The sequence below is a fragment of the Phalangium opilio genome, unplaced genomic scaffold (assembly GCF_054372755.1).
Source record: "Phalangium opilio isolate 3A_F unplaced genomic scaffold, DU_Popi_V2 ptg000217l_1, whole genome shotgun sequence".
NCBI lineage: Eukaryota > Metazoa > Arthropoda > Arachnida > Opiliones > Phalangiidae > Phalangium > Phalangium opilio.
The window spans coordinates 2,132,984-2,151,709 of record NW_028324218.1 but is presented as its reverse complement, the minus strand read 5'-3'; the positions used below and the strand labels follow the sequence as shown (position 1 = coordinate 2,151,709).

Here is an 18,726-nt window from a genome sequence, read left to right as displayed (position 1 = left end):
TAACGCGTCATGCCTCTGATGGCGTCTTTCTAACAGTGTGATTTCATTTGTTGCATAATACCAACGCGAGGTCCTAGACAGGCGCACGTGCAACAGGGGCAGCTAGGTAAAACTCAGTCTAGCTCCTCCTAGAAAATCCTCCCTAGATACGTTGAGTTAAAATGGATGGCTACGCAATTATTCCTAGTAGATTCATACATTCCAACCATATAAGGCTGATTAACAAAAGTAACGCTCTTTTAAACGACAGATTTCCGAAAAAGAATGAACAAATTGACAGCGGAAGAAATAGCCGAAGCTTGGGCCAAAATGTGCTGTTTTCACGGTTGTTGGTTATCACAAATATCAATATTTTGCATCAACATCTAATAATTGTAAATAACAAACAAAGAAAGAAACACAACTGAAAAAATGTCTCACGTATTTACGTTTGAAAGTAAATTAGTTTAAATCACAGTCACTTATTTAAAATTAAATGTAAATCAATGTACATCTTGTAAATAAATAAATAAATAATGAAAAATGGCCGCGTGTATTATGTAACTCTAACAGCACCGAATTCTTATTTAGTTTTTATAAGGAAAATATCGATCTACAACAGAAACGTGGGTTTGATTTTCTAACCGGGATTAACACAGCGAGTGATTCGTTGAAATCCAACTACCAAATTTATTTATAGACAAAAAGTCACTAAATTCCTAAATTTTATAGAGAAGAATGTCAGTTAAACCTTAAAATAGATTTGGTGAGCGAAGAAAACACGTTTTCCAAAATAAACATACAAGTTTAATTAGGATTAGGAGTTTAATTTGCATATTAAAGTGGATTAAATCGCTAATGAAATGACGCTTAAAATATATGAATATTCAAAAGGGGTTTTAGATAATTTAAAATTCATTCAGAACAAATATAAAAATGTGTTTTTCTTTCAGTTTAAGCGACATTACACAAGAAGAATATCAAAGACCCTGTCGCCGCCGCCACAGGTATGTCCCGAACTTAATCTGGAAGCTTAACAACTCCTAAGACATAATGCGATTGAATGGGTGGGGTTACCATCGTAGAAGGGCAGAATGTCTTGGTAAATACACCGTGGGTTGCAGCTATCTTTTGTCTATGTATAAACATTATAAAGCCAGGGATTTTATCCCCAACCAGGTCTTTTCAGGTTGAGGAACCGAGAGGTGACCGCGTCGCGGGCTCTTATCCTTAGGGACACTAGTTTAGTGACAAGTACTTGCGAAATGTCCATGGAGTTCTGGAGATAATTTTATCGCGTTTCAATCTAAAGTTATTTTGATTAATTGGACAATGTTGATGATGGAAGAGGTTGTTTATAAAAGAATGGGAGCCGCGTTTTGTTTTTTCATGTTTGTTTGTTTGGTAGAATCCGAAATTGACCCCGCTTGGCAGAATGTATTTAGAACAAGGTAAGTAATTGAAAGTTGTGGTTTATTTTCTTAGTAATTGCGTTTCAATGGATACTTTGAAGAGTTTTCAAGTACTTCAGTTTACAAGCTTCAATTTAAATTTATCATAAATGTTACCAATGAATTCGCAACGGTTTAACCGAGGGGTAATTCACTACTGAAATAAAATTTCGCACAATTAAATGATAATATTAATTTTAAATCGTTATTTTGTTGTAAAATCAACGAAATTTTGTATCACGAACAAATACACGTTAGTGAATTACCCCTCGATTTTTAGACAGACTGGTTTACGATTTACGACACCCAAGGGACATGGGATAATGGCCGTATTTTTTTCAGGAGCAACGCTGATTGGAGGGCATTATGGCATATAGAAAAACATCGTAGATGTTATCAAGACCTCTTAGTTCACATGGACTGGGTTTGCGAGAAAGATATATATAAACTAGATAAAAAGAGCTTCCCAAGTGCTGGTCATAATGGTTCCCCCGAAGTTGGTAAGCCTTAACTAATAACTACCCTTGACTGAAATAGACCTTAAGAAAAACCTACACAGACAGACAGACAGAAGTAACAATTTCATAACCTCCCTAACAGGTATGTACCCCTTCATACCAGCGACTAAGGCGTTCAACTTTTTGGGTAATGCCATTCCCAGTCGTTTAAAACGAACTCAAGAGAGTTCTCAAGCTGCCATGAAAAGGGGTATAATAGACGAGTGTTGTCATGGAACAACAGGTTGTTCATGGGAAGAATACGCGGAATATTGTCCAGCAAATAGAAGAGTTAGAACATAATATATATATATATCAAAGTTGCTATTAATTAACAAATTAGATATCACTGTTGAACCAAAAAAAAGTATTCAAACCAAATAACAGAAGTTCGGAAACTGTAATTTTTGGGAATAAAATAATGTTGAAAAACTTTTAATGTAATCAAATTTATTTTAGGTCAATTTTAGACCAAACCAAAATAAAAACACATTTTCTAGACACTTATTTTATTTTTGTATTTTATTATATACAGAGTGTTTATCTCTCGCCTAATTAACATTAAACCAATTTAAATTTAATTTAGGCTTTAGCGGCCAAAGCTTTCAAATCAACAATGCATTGTTTAAGAGTGTCAGCCTCCTATGAAACAAACAGGAATGTAAATTGTGTCACAATCCCTTTAAAAAACTTTAAATATATTTAAAGGTAGTAGATATTAACCTGTTGTGAAGTAATGCTACTCAAAACTTGACCGTAAACCCAGTTAGCCAAATGGTTATGTTCAGCCTGTCTCTTGGCATTAATAATCATAACTTGGTAGTCCTTTTAACATAATTAAAATTGGTAAGGCCCAAATCCAAATCCAAATTTGATTGCAAAAGATTAATTTAAACGTACCAAACGTTTTTTAACTTCTAGGTAGGTAGTCATAACCCTCTTTCTATACTCAGCTTCTAATTGCAAAGCTACATTCTCTTTTTTAGCATCAAACAAGATAGTTTGACCTTTAGCTCTCCATTGCTCGGTCTTTTCACTTTCAATTGAATCCTGATAATTTTTAACAGCTTGTTTCTGACCCTCGGTCAGTTCCTCAACCTCTTTATCAATTTCTTTATCGAGATAAACAGCAACTTGGGGCCCAAACTTCTTAATCCCATAACCAAGCAAAATGAAAAGCGATACCGCATTCCAGAACTCGTGTTCAATAACCCAGATTTCTTTACTCAAAAGGTAAGTGGTTAAACCAGCTCCGAAGACGTATGGACCAGTTACGCCAGTTTTTTTGTAAAAAAACTAACAATTTTTGTCATTGTTAATAGACTTCAAGCTAATCTAAAGTTGTAACTTGTAAATGGGACCCAACCTGAAACCATTCCTCAGGGACAAAGGCTAATCTAACTTTGCCTGGATGAGCAGGCTGCTTGGGTCGTGGAAAATTAACTAAATCCCTTTCGGGTCCTTCTTGCTTAGTCGGGAGGTTTGATGGAATAGCAGAAATAGCGGGAGAGTTGGTACTAGCAACTCTGCATCAAAGATATTTATAAACATAACCTTAACAAAGCTAAAACTACTAAATACGAGTATTTTAAAGTTACATACCGTAGTGGCATTACAGTTTTCAGGCTAGAAGAGCCTATTAGATAATAATAATTAACATTATTAACTTAATTTGTCATTAACTCGGTAGCCAACCCCCCAAGGTAAGCACCAAAGTCAAAAACGTTAAGCCAAGGCTTAGCAAAATTCGTCGTTTTTTGGCCTAAATCCTTATATTATTGTTCTTAAATAAATATCATACCAATTTTCATGGCTGGGGCGAGTCGGGAAAGCATTTTCGATTATTAAAATCACCGACTAATTAGTTAAAATTAATTTTAAACAAATTTAAAGTCCACGCCAGTAAAAAGTTGCGTACGACCTTTCCCCGACTTTGACCGGGCAAGTTCAGTTCAGTACGGTTCGTAAAATTCTAGTTCCTTCAGAAGAGGTGGGATCTACGATTAGGGCGTCATCTATCGACCAATAAAATGATAAAAATATAGATGACGCAATCGCAACATCGGAGCGTCGATTAGCGTCTCGCGCGAAATTTGTAAGTACATTTAAAACGTTATAACCTTTGACAGTTAAGCCTTTTTGTCATTTTGTGACTTTAAAACGTTGATTAAATCATCAATTAACGTAATTTTAATGTAAAAAAGCGCGAATATGATTAAAAAACGAGTTAATTCTTAATCTGGTCATCTTAGATGTACAAGAGGGGATAAAAAGGGTTAAAAAACCAGATTTGGTTCCGGAATTATAAAAGAAATAAGAAAGCAGTGGGTGTAGATAAAAATTTCTTCTTAGTATCATTAGTCTAACCCTGAGGGATTTTCGTCTTTACAATAATTCGTGAGGAGGTGGGCTTGAAAATTTGCGGAGGATTTTTTTCTACTACGTCACTCAGACAGACATAAGGGTGTCTTATTATAATTATAATAATTTAGACTGCTATGTATGTAAAGGCAGCTGCATTCATTATTTTAGCTTCGTCCTCAAAAACCCCCCAAACAAAAAAAGAGGGGAGAGTCAGTAGAGAGAGAAAAATAAAACCAGATTTGAGTTCATCAGACCGAGTCATTCATTTCCCGTTAGCAAATATCCTGTTAAGTTAGTACGTTTGATCTATCAGTAACCTTAAATGAAGCAGGTGTCTAAACTTATAGGAGCTGGAAAGTAACCCAACCATGTCCATTTCTTTCATTTCTAGTACGTTTCACGAAGGTCGTTCAACGATTTAACAAACCCAACGTTATTTTTAATAATGTTAGCGTATTTTTCGCGTTTCACTAAGCATTTTTTAGATTTAAAAACGAGTAAAAATGTATAAGTTATTAGAGTCCATTAAGGGATGTTTAAAACGCAAAGATATCGTGGTGGACAACAGTATTTTTCGATTGCATTACAAAGTTACTACAGCCGCGCTTATTGCCTGTAGTATATTAGTAACAGCCAAGCAATTTGTCGGTGACCCTATTGATTGCATAACGTACAAAGATTCATTGGAACGTAAGCTATTGGATAATTTTTGTTGGGTGCATACTACGTTCAGTATCGAACAAGCGTGGGAACTTAAAGTCGGTGACGAAGTGCCTTACCCTGGTGTGAAAAAAACTGAGAAAAACGATGATAGGGTGTATCATGGATATTATCAATGGGTGTGCTTCACCCTTTTCTTCCAGGTAAGATTTGATTTTTTATTACGATAGAGCTTGTTTTTAGCTTTAAATTAAAACAAATTTCATCAAAATCGGATGATAATTAAAGAAGTTATTAAGGATTTAAAGTTAAGCTCGCGGCGTTGACTTCAGCGACACCTATTTTAATAGAGGTCGCTAAAGTCACCGCGAATTTTTTTTATTCTTAAAAATATGGCATGTGAGTACTTAAATCAAAGCTAATGACGTCAGGAGTACTAATTTAATTATAATTAAGTCCTATTCATATTTATATACTCCCAACTACCCTTTTTAAAATCTCCCAATCTTAAAGAATAGCTTGTAAACACGTCATTACAATGTTTCGCGTTGATTTTCGTAGAAAATATGGCATGTCAATACTTAAATCAAAGCTGATGACGTCAGGAGTACTAATTTAATTATAATTAAGTCCTTTTTGTATAATCCCCTACAATTTTTAATTAAAATCTCCCAAACTCAAAGTATAACTTATAAACGCGAATTTAGAGCCAATTATGATAGAAAATCGGAATTCAAAACCCCAGTAAGAAATTTGACATTTTCTTACACCGTAACATGAACCCTTTTCAGGCCATTTTATTCTACATTCCACATTATTTTTGGAAATCAATTGAAAGTGGTCGCGTAAGACACTTGGTTATGAATCTCAATCTGGCTATAATCGACCCCGAAAACCGTGAAAACAACAAAAAACTATTGGCCAATTACTTGGCCAATAATATCGAGAATTCTACCTCAGTCTATTTCTTTGGATACTTCGTAGCCGAAATTTTAAACGTGGTAAACGTGATTGGACAAATGTTCCTCATGAACAAATTCTTGGGCGGAAATTTCATCACTTACGGAATTGATGTAAGTTTCCCCACACCACCTAACCCCATAACATAAGTTTATAAGTGATATGTTAGGTTCTCTCCATAAGTTTGTTTAATTAATCTCTGGTCATGACAAACTGAAGGGCTTGTAATTTGGAAGTGAGTGAGTGAGTGAGTGAGGTAGGTCATAGATTCGAGGAGGTAAAGCGAGCGAGGGAGGCCTGCAGTGAGTGGGGCGCTGCTGTCAAAGGGGGCTTAGTAATGCAGACTAAATAGGAGTGCCTAGATGGAAATAGGTCCTATCTGCAAAATTAATTAACCACCATGCACCGAGTGTACTTAGGACTTCAATTGACTCGCTTCCGTCGTTCTCCTTGAGTCGAACTAGTTATCTCGAGCTGTAAGTCTCTCAGTAGCATTACGACAAAGTATAGGTAGTGCATATCATACTTATGGAGCGAACATATCACTTATAAACTTATGCCCGTAATTAATTATTAGATTTAAAATTTTTATAATAGGTTATTTCATTTGCCGAATGGGATATTGGAGTTCGTTATGACCCTATGGTCCGTGTCTTCCCCCGCTTAACTAAATGTCTCTTCCATTATTTTGGGTCCTCTGGCGACATTCAAAAGATTGACACTCTATGCATTCTTCCAATCAACATTATAAACGAGAAAATCTACATTTTCTTATGGTTTTGGTTCGTTTGTTTGGCTATTTTGTCTATTTCTGTGGTTATTTATAGAATAGCCTATATTTTCTTTCCGCCTTTGAGATTATTAAGCCTTTATGCCCGGGCTAGATTAGCCAATAAGGCTCATTTAAGGCTCATAACGAGCAAGTGTAAGCTCAGTGATTGGTTAGTATTTTATTTACTGGCTAAGAATATGGATCCAATACATTATCGGGAAGTTGTTGCCGAAGTTGCTAAACTTTTGAAGAATAGGAAGACGTGTAATGTTTAAAATTGGTCCGATTTTGAGGCCCAAATTGAGCCCTTAAATTAGCCTACTATAAATTTAATTTGAATATTACGTAGTTTCTAATTAAAAGCCCACCCGAGTCTCATATAATTATTTTCGTTCTTTTTTCATAATAATTTGTTTTCTACCAAAAAAAAAAACAATTTTTCGTCACAATATTTATATTTTTGTAACATATTAATTAATCTACAAATCTAAATTAATTTTAAGTTAATTAACTTATTAATTAATTAAGTGATATTTTCAGTTTAGTCAAGGTCTGTAGGCTTTATAATTATAATTATAAATACGTCAGAATTTCAAAAAAAAAAAAAAAAAAAAAAAAGCTTTGTCGAAGACGTATAACTTAAAATGTTTTTTACACAAAATTGAACTAACAATAAATATTTTTTTCCTAATGATCATTATATATGATCGGCTTATCAAAAAATAATTAGATGTTTTTATTGCGTGTTTTCTTTAATAGTTAGAGTTTAATTTTAACGTTTTTTTTTAGTTAATTTGTTTAGATTAAGATTTCCGTTTTTTTTTTTTAAAAAAAATTTATTTGAGTTGATTTTTTTTAAAATATTAATTTTTATAATTAGTTCAATTTTTAATTATTGGTTGATTAGTTTATAGTATTAGCTAATATTTTCCAATGAAAATAAGTTGTTTTTCAAATTTCACATTCCCATCTCTTTACTGCAATTCATCGGTAAACCGAAATATTTTTCAATAAATAAGGGAAATAATTAGCTAATCACTAATTAACCCAGTTTCGTACTAATGAATAATTCAAATAAACCTCAAAAAAAATACCGCCTTATTTCTGTGACGATGCATAAAATTTCTTGAAATAAAATTATTACCCAACCCAAGGGGCCCAAAAAAACCAGTTTAATTAACATTAAACTTGCTCTAATTACCATATAACGATGTTCACAAAAAAAAAACCCTAAGTCTATATGGGTAATTGTCTCAAAATACTATAGTCTGAATTGAATTATCCGATAACCAGTTCAAGTTCAACAAATGTACTTAGATCAAAACCAGTTAATATCAATGCAAATGAGTTCATTTAAATCTAGTTCATTTCTTTAAATAACATTCCCCCAAATATTATTAAAAAAAATAAAAAATAACCTCCCAAAGATTTTTATATCTATGTAATTAATATGCAAATAACCTAAAAATTTGTGCCTTAAAAATATTTCTTTTTCGGAAAAATTGTATGTTCTTTGTACTTTTAAGGGCATTTTAAACGACTTTTATAATTAAAATTTACAAATAAACCTATATATATATATATCAGTAGTGTTTGATGGTCTAGTTAGTTAAGTGTGATTTGTTTGTTTTTTTTAATTAATCTAATTTATGACCGTAATGACAAATTTGTCATATTTTCTACCTAATGTGATGGTCTAGTGATGTTCAAATAACTAATGTGAAAATTTTTGACAAATTTTACCCAGTTTTGATAATAAATAAAAGTGTTTTTTGGTATAATTTTGTGTTTGTACTTGTGTTCTACACCTATTTTTACTTTATAAGATCTGGTGAAAGCTTTGTTGTTCACAGAAAAGCACAGGGACGTCACAAAGCCACAAAACAAGAGCACTTTAAAAAGGTTTACTTACTGCGACTTGTTGAATCCAGCAGGTGAAGTTCGCATTAATCCATAGTGTTTGTAGAATTAATCCATAGTGTTTGTGGAATTAATCCATGTAGAAACACAAATATGTTGATTGAAGTCTTCATTATAGTAATAGTTCACGTTATAATAGTAAAAGTTCACTTTAAAACAGTTTTTTCGTCTTTTAATAATTGTTTTTTAAAAGGTTTTGGTAGAAACGATCATCCTTTGACGGCCATTACTTGATAACAAAGTTCATGACCTAAGTTATAGCTTTCGCTAAGCCTAACTTCAAAACCGGCACTAGCTCACACATTTTTACGTCGTGACAAGGCTTGATTTACGTTAATTTTCACTCAAAATAGCGCGTTCAATGATAATTATCCAATTAGGCACCATTTTAATTATCTAAATTAATTTAAATTAGGTTTAATTTTACTTAAGAACAGTCATTCTAACCGCTCACAATGAAAATTTCCCGAGTACTCTGATTGGCCGAGAAGCAGTCACGTGATTTTAAAATACAACGGCCGGTTTATACGATTTTATTGACATCTATGAATAAACGTTGGAAGCTCATAAAATTTTAAACAAATTAAAAATAAAATTAATTACGCCTTAATGTATAATTAGTTTGTTTGTAATTTAATTAATATAAATTTTGATTGTAAATAAAGTATTAAAAAATTGGTATAATTTTGCATTATTAAAGCCGCGGGGAAACTGGCACTGGTAACTCTGCAAATTTCTTTAAAAATGGCGTCGAACACGAGCGAACCAAACCCGGTAGTGGATCCAAATTTAAATATTAGTGAATTAACTAATTACTTAATTGGAGGAAATAAGAGAATCCGTGAAAATATAATAATGCCAGTTTCAGTAGCACCTCACAAATTTAAAACTAAAGAAGAAATAATGGTAGAAAATGCCTTTGAAAGTTGCGGATTCAAAACAGCCATGAGTGGTGTTTTAGGTAAGTTTAAACGCGTTTAATCGTAATTAAATATCTTAATTAATATAATTTAATTAAGGTTTCGCATTGGGCGGTGCTATTGGCTTATTTTCCGCAAGTGTTGACCCTAATTTAAGCGCTATAACTCCGGAAAAACAAACAGTTAGGATGGTTTTAACGGACATGAAGTTAAAAACATTATCCTATGCTAAAAATTTTGGAATAATTGGAGCTATGTTCGCGGCGACGGAATGCGTCATTGAAAGCGTAATTAACCACTAATTAATCTTTAATTATTATTTAATTTAACTTACTTTTCTTTGCAGCATCGGGGAAAATCTGATTGGAAAAATGGTACAATGGCTGGAGCTGTTACTGGTGGAATGTTAGGCCTAAGAGGTAATTAACTTTATTATTAATCCAAGTAATTACCTGAGATTAATTAATTTAATTAATTAACGTTTTCAGCTGGAGTTAAAGCTGGTTTATTTGGTGCTGCAGTTTTTGCAGCATTTTCAACTGCAATTGATTATTATTTTAGACATTAACTGAAATTTATGTAAATAAATAAATAAATATTATTGTAATTAAAAATAAATATTAATTAGATATTTGACATTTATTTAATTAAAATTAATTGGGGGCTGAAAAACACTCAATATTCCGTGAAATTTCGCGAAAACAGTTGTCTTTTTGACTAGACAATTTTCTAAAAGGCGGCTGGTTCAAAATATTTGCATAAAATATAAGTTTTTGTTTGTTTACTTACAAGTTTTTTGTTTATTTGTTTGTTTGTCATTAAAATTTAAAAACGTCGATTATCACAGCCAACAAGGCAATCAATTTCATTTTGGTTTAAACATAGATTATTTGACAATTAAAATTATAAGAAAAAAAAACAAAAACAAAAACAAAAATTGGTGTGTTTGTTTGTTTGTTTGTTTGTTGAGTGAAAAATTTGGCAAAAGGCACAACATGGCATCCATTAATATTGCTTGTGTTAATGATTGATTTTTTTTTAAGTACAAGTAAACGTTAATTAAAACGTTTTATTGTGCTACTGATATCTGAAATTAATTAATCAAGATGATAAAATGAATTAATTTAGAGGTAAATTAATTTTGATTAACTTATCTTAAATCCAAATTAATTAAGATGGGATTAACTAATAAATTTAGAGCCAAATTAATTAAGATGATGGGATTAATTAATAAATTTAGAGCCAAATTAATTAAGATGATGGGATTAATTAATAACTTTAGAGCCAAATTAATTAAGATGATGGGATTAATTAATAACTTAAGAGCTAAATTAATTAATTGAGATGATGGGATTAATTAATAGCTTTAGAGCTAAATTAATTAATTGAGATGATGGGATTAATTAATAGCTTTAGAGCTAAATTAATTAATTGAGATGATGGGATTAATTAATAAATTTAGAGCCAGATTAATTAATTGAGATGATGGTATTAATTAATAAATTTAGAGCCAAATTAATTAATTGAGATGATGGGATTAATTAATAAATTTAGAGCCAAATTAATTAAGATGATGGGATTAATTATTAAATTTAGAGCCAAATTAATTAAGATGATGGGATTAATTAATTTAGGGCTAAATTAATTTAAATAATTAAGATGGTAGGTTTAATTAGTTTAGAGCTAAATATTAAATTAATTAAGATGATAAAATTATTAGATTTTCACTGAAAGCCAGGTTAAAATTAGCCTACACTTGGGATTAATTCAAAATTAATTAACCATACCACAATTAATTGTCCATTCTTTCCCTTTGCAATTGAATTTTGTTGCCCTTGACTGAATTCAATATGCCCCTGTTTTCCATTGGTCATGTTATGATTAATGCTAATTAAAAGAAATTAATATTAATTAATTAATTTCCACCAATTTAAAAATAATTAAATTACCTGTTAGATTCTTCTATTTTAACAGCTAATTTATTTCCTGACATTTTAACTGTTTTAACTACAGCTTCAATTAAGTGACTTCCACAATCCAAAATCAGATCTCCCTGAAGAAATTAATTAAGTTAATTAACCCTAATTAAATATCAAAAACAAATAAATACCTTGTCTTTTTTAAGGTCAGGTGGTAGCCTAAGAACAATTAGTCCATCTGATAAAGAACTCACGGAAATTCCTTGAAATTAAATTAAAGTTAATTAACAGTAAATTTAATTGTAATTAATGATATTAATTACCAGAAATACTGTTTAAGTGGAGTCTATGTTTTTGTTTTCCATCTTTGCTGTCCAATAAATAAATAGCATTGTTTGTTAGAATTAAAATACGCGGTCTTGGTTTGTAACCATGGCGATCGTATTTCGTGACTTGAATGCAAAACTGAAATTAATTTAATTTAATTTAATTTAATTAATCTTAATTAATTTTAATTTAATATTAAAACTTACAATGGTTTTTTCGCTTTGAGGTTTAATAGTTTTCTCAAAAACATTCTGACGTAAGGAATCATCTTCATTATCTAAAAAAATTAATTAAATTTAATTGCGATTAAAATTAATTTAATTTAATGTACTTACTTAGCCAATTAGTTTTGTAGGGTTGACCCACGTTCCTCTTATAACTCTGTTTCTTGCCTTTGAATAATTTCTCTGCTTGAACTTTAAGTTCCATCTTAATTAAGATTAGAATAATTAATATTAAAATTAATTTCAATTAAATTAATTAATTAATGGAACTTACCAAAGCTTTTCTTTCAGGTGTGATATTTTTGCAGTATTTTCTAACCAACCATGTCATATGAATTTCGCGAAGTTTAGCTGAAGCCTGATTAAAAATTAATTAAAATTAAATATAATTAAATTACGTTAAATTGAACCTTACCTCTTGGCAGCAATTTGGAGCACTTGGCCAAGATTTGTCTAAAACAGACTTGGGTAGACTACGCGATAGTCTTAACAAATATTCTTTGCGAACACATTGAACAAACTGCAGGATTTAATTACGATTAACTTAAATTAAATTACTTAAATATAAATACAAGTTTCAAAAACTTACTCTTTGATTTAATTCATTAATTGGTTCATGTCTGGTCATGAATCCCTTAACAAAACTTTTTGAAAACATAGGTATAATTAATTTAATTAAGATTAATTTTAATTTTAATTAATCGACATTAATTTTAAACTTACTTTCGGATGACATGAGCGGCCCAACGTCTCCTTTCCAAAACGCGTTTGGCTAAAACTCTTTTCCAGTGGCAAGCAATTATGGTTACTATAATTTAAATTAATTACGATTAAAATTAATTAATCAATCAAGATTAAATTAAATTAATTTAATAAATACCTGCAGCAACCATTCTTAAGTACTTTTTCCTTTGAGCATAGCATCTGTACTGCGCTTGAATTTTACTGGCTAAATTTAAAACATAATTAATCTCAATTAAAATTAATTAATCTCAATTAAAATTAATTAATCTCAATTAAAATTAATTAATCTCAATTAAAATTAATTTACCAAGATAATGTTTGCGTTCTTGGAAAGCGTCTTCAATCTCAAAGAGCGTTTTAGGAAAACGAATAAAAATTTTGGTGCTGGAAATATGTTTAATTATTAATTAGGTATTTAAGTAATTAATTTAATTGTAATTAACTTACTTTCCAAGCTTATAGTCATCTCCTTTGTATCCCATATGCGTCATAAGTTTAGCCACGCCTTCTTTAGGTGGTCCAGTAAAGTTAGGCCAAGTATCTGGTGACAAACACTTGTACCTTGCCAAGAAAAACTCATAGGGTCTTCTATAAGCGAACCCAGCGCGTCGAACGCGTAAATTCTCCATTAATCCTAAGTACTTAACTTGATGTCCGACAATTTTCTCGTCAAAAGAGGCTAAAAGTTAATGAAAATAAGTTTAAAGTAGGAAAAACACTAATTAGTACTTGGTATTTTTAATTACCAGGTTGTTTATGGTCATTTGGTTTGATACATCGAACATACCAAGGCTCTTTGGACATTAAAATCTCCATTAATTGAGCCAGACTAGATTTAAATTGCGTTATAGCCTGTTCAATTAATGTTAATCAAATTAAAATTAAATCAGGAGAAAAAGTTAATTTAATTTACAGTTTCGGGTCGTCGTTTACTGTTAAGTTCGCTTTCCAAGAAAGTACTTTTCGTGATAATATTTGAAGTCGCCGACATGACTTTCTTCAAATCTCGGAACAACAAGTCATTGTTCTTATCCAAAAACCCGTCAACTTTGTATGTGACGTCACCAGCGTAATGAACAATACGAAATTCCTGTCAATGCTCCCCATTAATTTTATAAATTATTAGCTATTAATTCTAATTAATTTTAACTTACGTCTCTATTAAAACCTTTCTTCAGTTTATTATTAACCGTATTGTAAGTTTGTAAGTGATCGTGTTTCCCTATGTTAGTCTCTAATTTGGTCAAGAAAGTTCGATCAGTCGCGTCACCAGGACGCAAACATTCCTCGTCCAAAATGGATATTATTCCCTTATGTCTCTCCTCAATTAAATCGCAAATAATTTTATTGTTGAAATAAGTAACTGGTTCCCACTTAAATTAAAAAATTAAATAAAATGAAATATTTAAAAAAAATAATAATAAAAATAATTCGCGGTAACACGAAAAATATCGCCAGCCAGCCAGACTACCAACTCATAAGCTACGTGTAAATATAACCACCAACCTCAATTCCTTCTTTCCTGTATTCCTCTTGTTCAGACTTTAAAGTTAATTCGATAAAAACTTGTTGCAGTTTTTCGTTGCAATAATTAATACAAAATTGTTCGAAACTAATTACGATAATTAAAAATTAAATTAATTAAAATTAAAAAAAAAATAAATATTAAAATATTAAAAACTTACCAATTTCTTTTAAATATTTCGAATCCATAAATATCTAAAAGTCCCATAAGCGTGCAATTTTTCTTTTGCTATAATTATAATAACAATGATTAAAGTTACACTAAACTTAATCGTGATTAAATTTAATTACTTACATCCGTGTGTAAAGAAGAATTTAATTTTTTAACTAACCAACTGAAAAGTCGTTCGTAAATCGCTTTAGACAAAGCGTCTCTCGCGTAAATAGCTTGATCTCTATTTAAAGGTGTGCTAACCTAAATAATTAAAACACTCGATCAAATTTAATTAACATAATTAAATTAAATTAATAATATATCTTACGTATTCTCTATTAGCTTCGATGGTTCTGTTAATTAAAGCTTGCCTCAAATCATCCTCGCTACACCCTAATAACTGTTTAAAAAATATATTAATTACAATAAATTAATTAATTAAATTGCCAATTAATAATTACTTCGGCAATTGCTTTAACGGGTTTATCCTGGGCAATTGTTGCCATTCCCCCATCTTCCATAAACCCAGTATTACCAAGATGCAACACAGACGCGACAATTGAAAATAATGCCTAATTAAAATTAATATAGAAATTAAATAGAAATACCAAAAACAGAAGTCCAACAAAATATTCAAACGAAGTATATACCAATTCTTCCTCGGGAGTGAAGTTGATAATACTAAGCGCATTTTTAACAATTTTAAATTGTTGGGAGTCGTCTAATCCTGGTACATTCGGACTATCTCCCTATTTTTAAGGTTAATTAATCTAATTAATTAACTTTAATGGAGATTTAAATTAAAATCTAACTTACAAGACTGAGATAGTAATAGGCCATGGGATCGCGCCTAAGTTGTAATTTCTTCAATAACTCGTCATCAGCTCCCATGACGAGTTGGTAAAAAATATGAAAATTTCTTTCACCCTGGTTTTGATGTACAACCCTGCTTTTTTCCAATAAATAATTAAGTATATGTCCACCTAATGGCGTTCCCTGGAAGGTTGGTTATTAAATTAATATAAAATATCACCCCAATTAAATTTAAATTAACTATAATATTATACCATATAATCAAACTCAATATCCATGTATTTTCCAAATCGACTAGAATTGTCATTTTTGTTAGTCTTGGCGTTTCCAAATGCCTTAATTAAATTTAATTTCAATTAAAATTAAACTCCCCACTCGCGAAGATATTGCGCTAGAAGACCATAACTTGACGGGTACGAATAGCTACTATATTTCCATGGGTCGCGACCTGAACTGAATTCAACTTTGCAGCTTTATAACTTCAGTTTAACAATAATTGCTGGAAATTCCCTTGAGCATATAATAGCCCTAATTCTCCTCTATCCAACGGTAATTAAAACTCGCGTCTAGACCAATCACAGCATCGAGAAATTCGTCTTTTAATTAACCCAAATTCAAACTTCAAGTTATGAACTTCATTGCCAAAAAATGCCTATCTTTACCTCAAGAACTGGATTAGACTGCAACAACTTATCCTTAACACTTTCAACTGTTGCAGAATGATGACTTGCAGCTGCTAAATATTGCAGGACTTTTTTTGAAGCTTCGGTTTTTCCGGCCCCACTTTCCCCCGAAATTAAAATACATTGATCTCTGCATTCTTCAACCATTAACTTATAAGCTGAATCCGCAATTGCAAAACTATTTACAGACGAAGTTATTAACAATTAGGCTTAAGTAGAATAATTTAATTTAATTTAACTATACGTACACGTGGGGTGGAAGTTCATAGAGGTTATAATTCTTGTATTTATCAATATATTGATTTCCGTAAATACCCAATTCACGATAAGGGTTAACCGATACCAAGACTTGACCAATGTAAGTCTAAAATTGGGATGCAATTTTTTCAAAATATAATAAACTTGTATTGTATTTTAACTGAACCATTGTTGGTTTATTTTATATTATTTTAAATTGATTATCCTTTGTTTAAAATAATGATATAGAATTTGCAAACTTGTATAGCTGTAAGTTTGTTTTTAGTTTCTTTGTTTTTCACTTCACTAAACCCAAAGATGCTTATAAATAATTTTACAATAATTGTATTTAAATTTATAGTGAAATTACGTTTGGTTGAATGAACTATAATTAACTACGTAGAAAGGTTATTTTAAACGAGACCAAATTGGTCCAACATTCGTTACGGTTGAATTATAGGATGCGGCTTAAGGTACCAAGGAACAAAATATATGATAACTCATTTATGGTAATCGGAATCCTGGAGGATTTTGAAGAACTAGTACAGGATTTTACAATAATGCTTATAAGATTTCAACGGATTCTAAAATACCTCCGAAGTTTCAGGCTTCGATATAAGACAGATCCACAAGTTCATAACCAGTTTAAAAATTCTACGGACCACTTTATTAATTAAAGACTACTTTAAATATTCCAAGTTGGACCAATTTTTTGGATTCACTGCTCCCAAGATCTACTTTAATAATTTCAAACTTAAAATACTTAGAGTAAGGGGCAACTGGTCCATGGGCCTGTAGTTTAATTATTCAAGACCCCAGTCTCAAGGACCAGTTTGAACCAATAAAAAAAATTCCTTATTTCAAAGTCTGCTTCGAACTAAGATAACATTATTTTTAACAATAAAATAATTCATTTAAGATTTCTTTAAAACTATTTTTAACTTTTCATACACTTAATAAATAAATAAAATCAAGAAATAAATAAATAAAAATAAATAATATCAAGAAATAAATAAATGAACACTTACGTAAATGACATTTTCTTTGAATCTCTTCCTAAGATTGTCAATAAAAGCGGTGTCGCTTCTGTAATCCTCAAGTAGAACAAAATCCTGGACTCCAACTCTATCGCGACTCAACAAATCCTGCTCCATAGTCTAATATAAAATAAAATAAAACCAAAAGGGGGTTAGTTAAGAAGATGAGAAAAAGCACCACCACGATGTTCTTAACAATAAAGAATCAAGCGCCAGTTCACGATTTTTGGAAAAACTGGTCCTGCCAGTACAGTTTTACATTAATAATAATACTTATAATAAAAAAAACATTATTATAAAATAAAGAAAAAAAGTATTGAACACGGCGACAGATTAACTTCATACCATTGTTTAAGGTAAAAACGTAACTCTTTCATATATCGTTGTTTAATCCCAAGTAATAATGACCAATTAAATTAAACCGCGTGTATTGAAGAAAAATCCATGCAAATTTTAGGAGACGTTACGTCACAGATTTTTCAATAATTATTTAAAAAAAAATTAAATTGATTGTTTTTCCACGTGTTCCTGAATATTTTCCTGATAAATTACAATTATAAATTTAATTTATCTTAATTAAAGTCAACTCAAATATTTCGTGAGAAATTAAAAATACCACGAACTCAATTAAATAATAAATTAACCAATCAAAGTAATTAAATTAATATTTACTTGCTTTTTAATATTTTAATGTTGCCTTGAAAAAGTTAAGAAATACGATTTCAAGTTAAAAACTTTTGAAAAAATTCACGCGGACATTTTTAATTTTGATTAAGACTTCTTGGAAATTTTAGAATCAACTAATCAGTATGTTTCATTTTCCTTTTCTAGTTAAAAATTTCGCCTTTATCAAAACATACTTAAAGGTGCGTCGTTACAAAACGTCCTCCGATCAAAAACTAACCCTTTTAGCCCACGCTCAAAAAAAAAAAAGAACCATTACGTCATGCAACGACCAGATCGGTTTGTTCTAAAAACTTTCAGTGAATCACACTCCATTTCCCGCCATTTTCTATATGGGTGGGTCCACTTTTTACCTAACACTTGTATTTTTTTAACCATAAATCTATCAAAAATTAATACAATTATTGATTTTTTGGTACCACCTTAGGAAGAATTTTCCCAGGTGTCTTTACAGTGTTAGGTAAGGTACGGGTATATATCGGGGTTTAACATATGTTTATGGTCAAAAGACGTGGTGTAGTATTTGCGTGTTTTCCAGGTGTCTTTACAGCATTAATTAAGGTACGAATGTATGGGATTTAATGTAAGTTTATGGTCAAAAGACATGGGGTTTGCTATGCGACAATAAATTTAATTTGTGGTTTAAAATTAATAATATTTAACGTAAATTAACCCTAGTTATAAAGAAATTAACGTTAATTACTTACAAATTAATATATTTATTGTAACAGATGGCCAAATCACGTGACCTTATATATTATATAATATATAAGTTAAAACTTATAAATTTAATATATTCGAATAGATATAGTTAATAATGAAAAGAGGTAAAAACCTATGCTAATAAAAAACATTTT

At 30.7% G+C, this 18,726-nt stretch overlaps 6 protein-coding genes across 7 annotated transcripts in view; 3 read left to right on the top strand and 3 right to left on the bottom strand.

The window, feature by feature from the left end:
• The window catches only part of LOC149615563 (phospholipase A2-like), a 35,357-nt gene extending 26,291 nt beyond the window's left edge, over positions 1-9,066 (bottom strand). Inside the window, exon 1 of the mRNA XM_089856932.1 lies at positions 8,596-9,066. Within this exon, the coding sequence (XP_089713058.1) occupies positions 8,596-8,630 (35 nt within the window). The 5' untranslated portion in view covers positions 8,631-9,066. The remainder of the gene's footprint in view (positions 1-8,595) is intronic.
• Ilp7 (Insulin-like peptide 7) lies at positions 1,115-2,361 on the top strand. The gene is made up of 3 exons (XM_089856947.1): positions 1,115-1,430; positions 1,773-1,930; positions 2,031-2,361. The coding sequence occupies exons 1-3, from the start codon at positions 1,312-1,314 to the stop codon at positions 2,228-2,230; spliced, it is 477 nt and encodes a 158-aa protein (XP_089713073.1). The 5' UTR covers positions 1,115-1,311; the 3' UTR covers positions 2,231-2,361.
• ATPsynB (ATP synthase subunit b, mitochondrial) lies at positions 2,420-3,888 on the bottom strand. The gene is made up of 6 exons (XM_089856936.1): positions 3,729-3,888; positions 3,530-3,563; positions 3,294-3,453; positions 2,828-3,223; positions 2,651-2,752; positions 2,420-2,569 (listed from the first exon to the last, which is right to left on the bottom strand). Exons 1-6 carry the CDS (start codon positions 3,760-3,762, stop codon positions 2,510-2,512), a joined length of 786 nt encoding a protein of 261 aa, XP_089713062.1. The 5' UTR covers positions 3,763-3,888; the 3' UTR covers positions 2,420-2,509.
• On the top strand, positions 3,943-8,464 carry LOC149615564 (innexin inx2-like). The gene is made up of 4 exons (XM_089856924.1): positions 3,943-4,022; positions 4,683-5,154; positions 5,743-6,024; positions 6,509-8,464. The coding sequence occupies exons 2-4, from the start codon at positions 4,795-4,797 to the stop codon at positions 6,956-6,958; spliced, it is 1,092 nt and encodes a 363-aa protein (XP_089713050.1). The 5' UTR covers positions 3,943-4,022; positions 4,683-4,794; the 3' UTR covers positions 6,959-8,464.
• Positions 9,067-9,341: 275 nt separating the features above from the next.
• On the top strand, positions 9,342-10,152 carry LOC149615562 (mitochondrial import inner membrane translocase subunit Tim22). The gene is made up of 4 exons (XM_089857035.1): positions 9,342-9,564; positions 9,623-9,810; positions 9,870-9,942; positions 10,012-10,152. The coding sequence occupies exons 1-4, from the start codon at positions 9,348-9,350 to the stop codon at positions 10,089-10,091; spliced, it is 558 nt and encodes a 185-aa protein (XP_089713161.1). The 5' UTR covers positions 9,342-9,347; the 3' UTR covers positions 10,092-10,152.
• Myo61F (unconventional myosin 61F) overlaps positions 10,144-18,726 on the bottom strand; it is an 18,831-nt gene continuing 10,248 nt past the window's right edge. For both annotated transcript variants that reach the window (XM_089857030.1, XM_089857031.1), the window contains exons 2-29: positions 17,177-17,305; positions 16,160-16,275; positions 15,891-16,089; positions 15,483-15,563; positions 15,232-15,411; positions 15,066-15,164; positions 14,877-14,987; positions 14,744-14,815; positions 14,557-14,676; positions 14,423-14,490; positions 14,244-14,349; positions 13,892-14,110; positions 13,651-13,827; positions 13,484-13,589; positions 13,185-13,416; positions 13,045-13,121; positions 12,874-12,942; positions 12,717-12,801; positions 12,583-12,637; positions 12,409-12,513; positions 12,268-12,351; positions 12,105-12,198; positions 11,976-12,046; positions 11,766-11,907; positions 11,634-11,704; positions 11,473-11,576; positions 11,311-11,410; positions 10,144-10,610 (exon numbers count right to left, since the gene is read on the bottom strand). In XM_089857030.1, the coding sequence (XP_089713156.1) occupies positions 10,593-10,610; positions 11,311-11,410; positions 11,473-11,576; positions 11,634-11,704; positions 11,766-11,907; positions 11,976-12,046; positions 12,105-12,198; positions 12,268-12,351; positions 12,409-12,513; positions 12,583-12,637; positions 12,717-12,801; positions 12,874-12,942; positions 13,045-13,121; positions 13,185-13,416; positions 13,484-13,589; positions 13,651-13,827; positions 13,892-14,110; positions 14,244-14,349; positions 14,423-14,490; positions 14,557-14,676; positions 14,744-14,815; positions 14,877-14,987; positions 15,066-15,164; positions 15,232-15,411; positions 15,483-15,563; positions 15,891-16,089; positions 16,160-16,275; positions 17,177-17,305 (3,090 nt within the window). In that variant the 3' untranslated portion in view covers positions 10,144-10,592. The remainder of the gene's footprint in view (positions 10,611-11,310; positions 11,411-11,472; positions 11,577-11,633; positions 11,705-11,765; positions 11,908-11,975; positions 12,047-12,104; positions 12,199-12,267; positions 12,352-12,408; positions 12,514-12,582; positions 12,638-12,716; positions 12,802-12,873; positions 12,943-13,044; positions 13,122-13,184; positions 13,417-13,483; positions 13,590-13,650; positions 13,828-13,891; positions 14,111-14,243; positions 14,350-14,422; positions 14,491-14,556; positions 14,677-14,743; positions 14,816-14,876; positions 14,988-15,065; positions 15,165-15,231; positions 15,412-15,482; positions 15,564-15,890; positions 16,090-16,159; positions 16,276-17,176; positions 17,306-18,726) is intronic.

Excerpts from the sequence above, each read along its gene's own strand:
- Ilp7 (XM_089856947.1), top strand. The coding sequence starts at position 1,312 with ATGTTGATGATGGAAGAGGTTGTTTATAAAAGAATGGGAGCCGCGTTT. Across the intron at positions 1,431-1,772 it reads CAGAATGTATTTAGAACAAG|GAGCAACGCTGATTGGAGGG; the intron begins GTAAGTAATTGA and ends TATTTTTTTCAG. Across the intron at positions 1,931-2,030 it reads TAATGGTTCCCCCGAAGTTG|GTATGTACCCCTTCATACCA; the intron begins GTAAGCCTTAAC and ends CCTCCCTAACAG.
- LOC149615564 (XM_089856924.1), top strand. The coding sequence starts at position 4,795 with ATGTATAAGTTATTAGAGTCCATTAAGGGATGTTTAAAACGCAAAGAT. Across the intron at positions 5,155-5,742 it reads GCTTCACCCTTTTCTTCCAG|GCCATTTTATTCTACATTCC; the intron begins GTAAGATTTGAT and ends AACCCTTTTCAG. Across the intron at positions 6,025-6,508 it reads TCATCACTTACGGAATTGAT|GTTATTTCATTTGCCGAATG; the intron begins GTAAGTTTCCCC and ends TTTTTATAATAG.
- LOC149615562 (XM_089857035.1), top strand. The coding sequence starts at position 9,348 with ATGGCGTCGAACACGAGCGAACCAAACCCGGTAGTGGATCCAAATTTA. Across the intron at positions 9,811-9,869 it reads CGGAATGCGTCATTGAAAGC|CATCGGGGAAAATCTGATTG; the intron begins GTAATTAACCAC and ends TTTTCTTTGCAG. Across the intron at positions 9,943-10,011 it reads TGGAATGTTAGGCCTAAGAG|CTGGAGTTAAAGCTGGTTTA; the intron begins GTAATTAACTTT and ends TAACGTTTTCAG.
- ATPsynB (XM_089856936.1), bottom strand. The coding sequence starts at position 3,762 with ATGCTTTCCCGACTCGCCCCAGCCATGAAAATTG. Across the intron at positions 3,564-3,728 it reads CGCCCCAGCCATGAAAATTG|GCTCTTCTAGCCTGAAAACT; the intron begins GTATGATATTTA and ends ATTATCTAATAG. Across the intron at positions 2,570-2,650 it reads GTAGCATTACTTCACAACAG|GAGGCTGACACTCTTAAACA; the intron begins GTTAATATCTAC and ends TTTGTTTCATAG.